Consider the following 9,053-nt stretch of genomic DNA (forward strand, 5'->3'; position numbering starts at 1 on the left):
CTGGCTACAATTTTCTAGTGTTACAGGATTTTGGCAGTTTAGTATTAACTTTATACATACCTCTCACTGGCATCATCAGAAACTAGCTTGTTCATATTGAGGTTACTTCTTGCTGTAGAAAATCTCATTTTGATATGTCACATTTTCCCTGCCAAGAGACTGCGGGAAAAACATGCAAAGTGACACATTTATGACAGATAAGTCATCTGTGAAGGGGGCAAGTACAGGAAATTTACACACATTAACACATCAATTTTTCAATATTTTAACCACATTTCAGACGTACGTCTGGTTTAAAATGGTTTAGTCCTATACAAATTGGGCTTTTAATCTTTTATTTGAAGACATTTCGGCATATAACAATGGACAGATGGGCACATAAGTATGGTCAATCATCAAGGCTGCAATACTTGGGGAAAATATAACTTTTTCAGGATTTTCATGACTGTGGGGAACCCTGGACTTTAGTCTTGTTTTGTGGTACATTTAAATCAGCAGTACCTTGACTGTGGTTCCACAGTACTGTTGAGTGGACAAAGAGAAAGAGTGCCCTGGATGTTATCGGTCTCTTTGGGTCCACAGTATTTGTCAACAAGGTTTGTTCTGGCAGGATTTCACTCCACTAGGGATAGCGCCGAGTAAGACAAGTCCAAGCCACAGCAAGTCATCCTCCCGTCAGGTCGAACACACTGAGAAAGATTTTTAATTGTGTCACCCCCCCCCCCCCCCGCGAAATATAAAACTCCAGCTGTTCAAGAGTGGGAAAAAACGAGAAAAAAAAAAAAAAAAAAAAAAAAAAATTGTCCTTACAAATGAATTCAGTGTTTGAGAACGGGCAAGTCTTGGACAGTTTAACTCTGGACAATCTGAAGATGTTTCGTTGATCCCAGCATGAGGATTCTCGAAGGTGATCCAGAGAAGGCCCTTTCAAATCGACGTCCTAGAAAACACACACTACTACTGTTTGTCCTCAATGTTCAGAGCTAAACGATTGAATGCAAAACCAAGTAGAAATATTTACTCATCTCACCTTGTGTACTCATAGCCATGATGAAGAGCGGCACGTCGAGCAGCAAGACTCTGGCGGAGGTGTCGTTGCACATGATATAGCCGTGCTGGGCCGCCAGCGTCTGATGTCAGCGGGTCTTGAGTCCGATAGTGGATCTCCCTCCACAGGTAGTTCAACAAAGCCGGTGGTCCAGTCTGAAGCTGATGCCAGACTCAGTACAGACGGCAACAGAAAGACTGGAAGAAGCTGTACCAAACACAAGAAGCAATGTGTTACTCTACTCATTGCTAATATAAACAGCAAAAGACTATTCTTAATCTAATGGACGTACAAACATTGCTGATAAACAATGGCCGCAATAGACTCGTGGTGGCAGTAAGACTCGATTATCAGGCAGGTACAGTCAGTGTGACGTTGATGACCAGCTTATACTGAAGAACACTGCACTCTGCTTTAGAGAACTAGGATGACAAAAGAAACCTAATACCGATTACAAAGAACACATCCGAATGTTGCAGCAGGTCAGGGGCCTCAGGACTTCAATGGACATAATTTACCTGCTCTTCAATGATCGGGTCATCAAAAGCACTCTGCAGAGGTGTAGCCATGAGTGTGTTGGGATGAACAACCTTCTGTGATGGTGTGGCTGCTCGTGTTGTCATGAGTGGAACTGAAAATTAGTGTCAATTCAAATTACAGCGAGCCACTCAACATCCTCAGGGACGTCTTCCGAGAGGTGACGTAACATGTGTGCTCCTCGGAGTATGTCTCCTGCCATGGAATAACCAAAACAAAACATTCAGATTATGGCTGCATCAACATGAATGCATTTGTAATTAGACTTACTGTTTTCAGTGAAAACCGGGCGTGGCAGCAGGGGAGTAGCCAGTGTCCTGTGGAAACGAAGTCTGGTGTCTACATGATCCTCGTCCACAGAGATTTGCTCCAAGTAGAGATGAAAGATGTAGAACTCGTGGAGGCCGTCAGACACCAAGCTCTGCAAAAGAACATAATTCATCAAGGAAAATTGGAGTCTTTCAAGTGTGCTACTAGAGCAGAAGTCCCCTTTATCATACCCATAATTTACATGTGAGAAGCCTGAATGCCTCCAACACTGCAGATTGGTTGCAACTCTGCCATCTCACCTTCCTGTATCCTCCATCAGCATTATAGGGGATGTTGATCTGTACTGTGGTGTTGTGCTTCTCCACAATGAAGCCTCTCTCCTCTGCAACTGGCTGCTCCACAAGTTCACCATTGAGACCAAGGTTGAGTTGCACATCGCCCAGACTCGGGTACAGTTCATCTGGAGTCTCCCATGTCATGTAGCCGCTGTCATCATATGAGCCTTCATCTGTGGAAAATTATACCAGTATTAACTTTAATTTGTGTCTGTTAAGTTGGTGGTGGGGGGGGGGGTAATACTAACGCTTGGAGCAAGCAGCCTCCAGGTCGACCATGAGGACGACCCAGTTTTGTCTGGAGAACAGAGTTGCATGGACCACCTCTACTGGAACACCATTCACCTGCAGAGAGACTCAAAATCAAAAGCGGCTTTGGATCATATGATTGTTAAAAACCCAACATGCAACAGTGGTTTACCTCAGTGCTGAATGAGTCAGGTTGTCCATACGGAGCTCGAAATACCAGCCTCCCATCCGTCAAGTCAAACGCATACCCCTGCTCTTGAGCATCAGTCAGGCTCATGGGCGTCAGCTCCTGATCCATCCTCTGGAACATCACCTGCCAGTCTGAGGCGGCTGAGGTATAAGCCTGGAAATTGAACGAATATTAAAACAGCTTTTGTCTTGTGCGTTACTTGAGCCCAAAAAGGTGAGAAATTCCCAAAAAGGCAATGCCACACATACTGTTTGGACCACAGCATCCCAGTCATCCTTCTTTGTCCCACTTGGACAGGCCACATCACTCCTCACAGACACCTATAGAGAATTCAGTGTTAGTAAGAATCCAAAATTCTCTTTAGTTAATTGTTGCAGTTAAGTTAACCTTACCTCCATGTAGTTGGCCTCACAGGTAACCTCTCTGGGAGACCAGGGAAGAGAGGGAGAACAGGTCTTTTTCAAAGCATAGGTGACCTCATTTCCTTCATTTGTCGTAACCAGGTTGAAGTTGAATGTGAACACTTCATCATCCTAAAAGGAGAAAATGATGGGATGCTGCATCTAATCGAAACTGTAAAAGTCTTGAACTGTCTCATATGCAAGTTGTACGCACTTTGTTGTCAGCGTGACAGCTGAAGTAAGAGGCTCGGAGCTCCACATGGCCCGCGAGAGGGAGGACACTGACGGTGTAGCCACACTGAGCTGCATACTCCTTCGTGATGGCGTACACACCTGTCCCATCTGGAAGAGAATTACATTAAGTGTGCTCCAACACTGTTTGTAGACAGTTTTCGTGAAATGCTTCAGCTATACATTTTAGAACATCTGACCTATTAAATTTGAAGTTGAAAACACGAGAGGTTTTGAGAACTGACTAAAAAAAGAACAGGGTTTTAGAGCCACTGTAGATCAAAAGTTTGCACTTTTATAAAGACACCTGGTGATTTCCCAGATTTCTCTAGCAGCCAGTCGATGTATCAGAGACTGTGGTTGGAGAAAAATGCATTAAATGGTACGTGATGTCTTCGCCCTATTAAAATCATTTCTGAAGTTGTGCAGTACTTACCAACAGCTTCAAAATGAGGTGAATTCCCAGTGAACGAGAGATCAACAGCTATCATGAAGTAACGATCACGACACTCCATATGAAGAACTTCTGCATAAATGAACAAGTTAAGATTTGAATATAGATGTATACTAATGACTACAGCCATGCGTTAAGCAGAAATTTAAACTCTTACCATCGGGAATTTGATCACATTTTGCAGTTGCCCACACAGACAGGAGCAATGTCACACTGTAAGACAAAAGTAGGTATAAATTACAAAGATACACCTGCATTAATGTCAACTAAAAGCATGTAAATTGCTATAAAAGCAACCTACCTAATGCAAAACCCAAAAGCCATAGCCACTGATGTGCTGGCAGTGTCTAAAGCTAGCCTAGCTGCTAGCAAACTACTGCTAACCAACACAAGCTAAAGCAAACACTTGTTTGGTGTATCTTGGCCAAACTGGCACCATGCACTGGTCTCTGCTACACCAGCTTTTATAAATCAGTTTCTTCACCAACCAATCAGAGGCCCTCAGGTGTTACAGCCACATGTGCAGCTCACTAGCAATCACTAGCAATCAGTTGCAGCTTATGAGGTTGGAGTTGAGAACCTCATGGGTGAAGAAATTGACTTATAAAAGCAGGTGTAACAGACAGGATATACACACAAAAGTGTTTGCTTTAGCTTTGTGTTGTTCAGCAGGTGTAGTTTGCTAGCAGCTTGGCTAGCTTTAGACACTGCCAACACATTAGTGGCTATGGCGTTTGGGTTTTGCCTTAGGTAAGGTGCTTTAGTGATTTAAAGGCTATGAAGTTTCATTTATGTTGACATTTTTGCATGCAAGCGACACTTTGCTTTTGTCTTTCAGTGTTGCCTTCCTCCTGTATGTGTGGTCAGCTGCAAAATGTGCAGAGATTCCAGACGGTAACTAAAATATCAGCTCATTTCTCTGAGTATTCACAAGATATTCATATTTTGAGCTTAAATTTTTTTGTGCACCTAGGAGTTCTTCATATGGAGTGTCATGATCGTTACCTCATGATATCTGTTGATCTCTCCTTTATTGGGGAGGAACCTCGTTTTGAGGCTTTTGGTAAGTCCTGCACAGCTTCATCATGCTCTGTCACTACCTTTAATCCTTGAGGTGACATCATTTTTGTCGTCATCATTTTCTTGTCTAATTTTCATGTAGTTTTCTCATACTGTTTGCTAATTTTTTGCCAGTTTTGGGGTCTTTTCTTCATTTTATGCCCATTGCCTTTTTTCCCATGTTTAAAATAAATAAAGCCAATTTGCTCAGGTTTCAAAAGGTGGGGCTAGGCCATCATGTGTTTATTTTAGGAATTTTATTTAACCTTTTTCTATATAATGCATCTCAAATCATACCAATTTATGTATCTACTTTCCAGGAACAGGTTTGGTGTCAATATTTAGCTGCATTACAGATCTAACGTTTCCCTTCCAGATGGGACAGGTGTGTACGCCATCACGAAGGAGTATGCAGCTCAGTGTGGCTACACCGTCAGTGTCCTCCCTCTCGCGGGCCATGTGGAGCTCCGAGCCTCTTACTTCAGCTGTCACACTGACAACAAAGTGCGTACAACTTGCATATAAAAAAAGCATTTGTCTTACCGTACAGCGTAGATGTGACATCCATCATTTTCTCCTTTCAGGATGACGAAGTGTTCACATTCAACTTCAACCTGGTTACGACAAATGAAGGAAATAATGTCACCTATGCTTTGCACAAGACCTGTTCTCCCTCTCTTCCCTTGTCTCCCAGAGAGGTTACCTGTGAGGTCAACTACATGGAGGTAAGCTTGGTTACATTTTCTAAAGTTCATGGTGTAGTTTAAGATTTTGACTGACTGCAATTTGTTTCCAGGTGTCTGTGAGGCGTGATGTCACCTGTGCATTTGCGATAAAGAAAGAAGACTTGAATGCCCTACATCCTGTATGTTTCATATATTTTCAGATTTTTATCGCACTGTTAGTTAAGTGTCATTTCTTTAACACTTGAAACTGTTTCCAGGCCCAAAGCTTCATTTCAGACTGGCAGGTGATGTTTCAGAGAAATGAGGAGCAGTTGCCACCCATGAACCTCTCTGAAGCTCGTAAGCAGGGGTACGTGTTTGACATGACAGATGGGAGGCTGATATTTCGTGCTCCATATGGACAACCTGACTCATTCATCACTGAGGTAAAAGCACTGACGCACAATGTTTTTTTTTTTTTGTTTTTTTTAAATAATTCAATCCAAAGCAGCTTTTGATTTGAGTGTAACTCTCCAGGTGGATGGTGTTCCAGTAGAGGTGGTTCATGCAACTCTGTTCTCCAGAAAAAACTGGGTCGTCCTCATGGTGGACTTGGAAGCTGCTTGCTCCATGTGTTAGTATTACTGTTTCATTTTTTTTTTTTTTATCCTCTTGTGAGACACAAAGTAAAGCTTTAGCATTGGTTTAATGTCCACAGATGAAGGCTCTTATGATGATAGTGGTTACATGATGTGGGAGGCTCCTGAGGTGCCGTACCCGGGTCTTGACGCCACACAACTTCACCTTGGTCTCAATGGTGAACTTGTGGAGCAGCCAGTTGCAGAGGAGAGAGGCTACATTGTGAAGCACAACACCACAGTTCAGATCAGCATCCCTAATAATGCTGATGGAGGATACAGGAAGGTGAGAGGGCACAAATCAAAAAGGATTGATCTTTGAGAAAGTATGCTGTGAGACCTCAGAAGAAAAGTACTACTAGCCACATATCTGAATTGTTCATGTTTTTAACTAATTTGTCTGTTTCAGAGCGTTGTGTCTGACGATCTCTACGAGTTTTATGTCTTTCATCTCTACTTGGAACAAATCCTGTCAGATGAGGATCATGTAGAGACCAGACTTCGTTTCCACAGGACACTGGCTACTCCCCTGCTGCCACGCCCTGTTTTCACTGAAAACAGTCAGTCTAATAACAAATGCATTCAAGTTGATGCAGCCATAATCTGAATGGTTTTAATTGCAGGAACAGTTCCTGAGGAGCGCACGTTCACAGTCTACCTCGGAGACGTCCCTGAGGATGTTGAGTTGGCTGCTGTTAATTTGAATGGACACAAATTTTCAGTTCCACTCATGAACACGAGCAGCCACACCATCACAGAGGTTGTTCATCCCAACAGCACTCATGGCTACACTCTGCAGGTGGCTTTTGATGACCCGATCATTGAAGAGCAGGTAAATTATGTCATTGAAGTCTGAGCCCAAGACTGCTGCAACATTCGGATGTGTTCTTTGTAATCGTTATGGTTCTTTGTCTCCTAGTTCTCTAAAGCAGATGCAGTTCTTCAGTATAAGCTGGACATCAACTTCACACTGACAGTCCTGCCTGATAATGAGTCTTACTGCCACCACGAGTCTATTGTGGCTTTGTTCAGCAATGTTTGTACGTCCATTAGATTAAGAATAGTCTTTGCTGTTTATATTAGCAATGAGTAGAGTAACACATTGTCTTGTGTTTGACAGCTTCTCCAGTCTTTGATGCCGTCTGTACTGAGTCTGGCATCAGCTTCAGACTGGACCACCGGCCTTTTGACTACCTGTGGGAGATCACTATCGACTCAGACCCGCTGACATCAGAGCTGGCGGCCCAGCACGGCTACATCATGAGCAACGACAGCCGGAGTCTGCTGCTCGACGTGCCGCTCTTCACTCATGGCTATGAGTACAAGGTGAGATGAGGACGATGACTTGTTGGAAGCATCAGCAGTTGTGTTAGTGTATAACATGCAGATCAGTCGCTATACTTTTTTTTTTAAATAGGACATCACTTTGTATGGCTTCTCTGGCACCTTCGAGATCCTCATGCGGGATCATGAAACATCAGAAGTCCAGAGTTCAACTGTCAAGACTTGCCCATTCTCCAATGCTGAATTCATTAGTAAGAGAATCCTGTTTTTTATTTGGGTTTTTTTTGATCACCTGCAATAAGAGTGGTTGTGGTCTCCATGGTTGGCTCATAAACTTAAACCTCTTTCTGCAGTGTTGTTCGACTGATGGGAGGATGACTGTGGTGGCTGACTTGTCTCTGGCCATCCCAAGTGGAGGAAATCCTGCCAGAACAAACCTAATGGACAAATACTGTGGACCCAAAGAGTCAGATGACACCAGGGCACTCTTCTCTTTTCCACTCAACAGCTGTGGATCCACAGTCAAGGTACTGCTGATTTAAATGGTTAACACACAGGACATCATCTGGCAATGAGTGTGCACCTAAATATAATGCTTCTTTTTTTTTTTTCCAGCTTGGCAAGGAGTATGTGACCTATGAAAATGAGCTTTTCTTCAGCAAGAAGTTGCGTGCTCTGAAAAATCCAGCAGGCCCCAGCAGTGTTATTGAGAGGTAGATCTTTGACCCAAATTCCTTTTGTCTGTTTTACCAGTCTTTTCATAAAGCAGATTATAATGCCTGTTGTCTTGCAGGGTGACGATTCAATGCACCTATCCGCTGGCTGGACTGTTTCGCCTCTTCTCAGTCTACAGGTTTGAGTCTGACAGTGTTGGTGTCGGCCGCATCGTGCATTCTGCACACTCCACTGAAGGTAGGTGGTTCCTCTGAATAAACTATTACTGAACATGATCACATGGTAAAATGTTTTCGTCTTCTACTTTAGGTCTACAGGGTCCCACTATCAGTCCCACTATAATGCTTCAGACTCCAGTGTCTACTACCAGACGCAGCAAAAGACCTGTCTCAATACGACCGGGTTTCCAGCCTCAGTACATTAAAGTATCCAGCTTTCTGAAAAATCTTCCTAAGAAAGGTCAGTGGTCAATGAAAACTTTCATATTTTGGAGTTAATCTTTACCTTAATCTGTAATTCTCTCTACAGGAGCCAAAGGACCCTCACAAACCAAAGTGCAATCCACCTTGTTTTGAAGGACTAACTGTATTTTAATTGCAAATTTCATTGTCACTAAAAAATCAATAAATTTGTCTTTAAAAAAAAAAAAAAAAAAAAGCAGATGTCATTGAAAATTTGAACCAACACTTGTATATAAAAGGACAAACTTTCTAGGTTGAGCATCTGAGTAGAGAAAGTAGATAGGAGTGTTTTGTCTTTTTTTTTTTTTTATTTACAGCAGATTTAAGGTTGTAAATTAAAGCATGTTTAATTTGTGCAGTTGCTTCTGTAAAGCACCATTTCTTGAGCTGTACAAGCTTGAGCCCAAACCTGTCCTGCAAAAAAACGACAGCTCCTTGATTTATGCAGAAGCAGTGACTATTTGTGTGTGGGAGGATTTAATGTCACATTTTCAAATAGGTCTATTTTCTGCAAATGTGCATTACTTGGTGATATGCTAATGCCTGGGTCCACATT

At 42.6% G+C, this 9,053-nt stretch overlaps 2 protein-coding genes across 2 annotated transcripts; one reads left to right on the forward strand and one right to left on the reverse strand.

The window, feature by feature from the left end:
* Window positions 1-202: 202 nt before the first annotated feature.
* On the reverse strand, window positions 203-4,139 carry LOC121962425. The gene is made up of 14 exons (XM_042512681.1): window positions 4,017-4,139; window positions 3,873-3,928; window positions 3,698-3,787; window positions 3,245-3,372; window positions 3,022-3,162; window positions 2,878-2,949; window positions 2,612-2,782; window positions 2,439-2,535; window positions 2,155-2,363; window positions 1,856-2,006; window positions 1,567-1,679; window positions 1,411-1,470; window positions 1,031-1,209; window positions 203-206 (listed from the first exon to the last, which is right to left on the reverse strand). Exons 1-14 carry the CDS (start codon window positions 4,037-4,039, stop codon window positions 203-205), a joined length of 1,494 nt encoding a protein of 497 aa, XP_042368615.1. The 5' UTR covers window positions 4,040-4,139.
* A 170-nt stretch (window positions 4,140-4,309) lies between these two features.
* On the forward strand, window positions 4,310-8,693 carry LOC121962426. The gene is made up of 19 exons (XM_042512682.1): window positions 4,310-4,465; window positions 4,554-4,609; window positions 4,689-4,778; window positions 5,151-5,278; window positions 5,359-5,499; window positions 5,571-5,639; window positions 5,718-5,885; window positions 5,977-6,073; window positions 6,158-6,363; window positions 6,487-6,637; window positions 6,701-6,909; window positions 6,997-7,117; window positions 7,198-7,403; window positions 7,495-7,638; window positions 7,715-7,888; window positions 7,977-8,074; window positions 8,155-8,273; window positions 8,346-8,495; window positions 8,565-8,693. The coding sequence occupies exons 1-19, from the start codon at window positions 4,443-4,445 to the stop codon at window positions 8,609-8,611; spliced, it is 2,397 nt and encodes a 798-aa protein (XP_042368616.1). The 5' UTR covers window positions 4,310-4,442; the 3' UTR covers window positions 8,612-8,693.
* Window positions 8,694-9,053: the final 360 nt, after the last annotated feature.

This window comes from Plectropomus leopardus, chromosome 23, assembly GCF_008729295.1.
Source record: "Plectropomus leopardus isolate mb chromosome 23, YSFRI_Pleo_2.0, whole genome shotgun sequence".
Lineage (NCBI taxonomy): Eukaryota > Metazoa > Chordata > Actinopteri > Perciformes > Serranidae > Plectropomus > Plectropomus leopardus.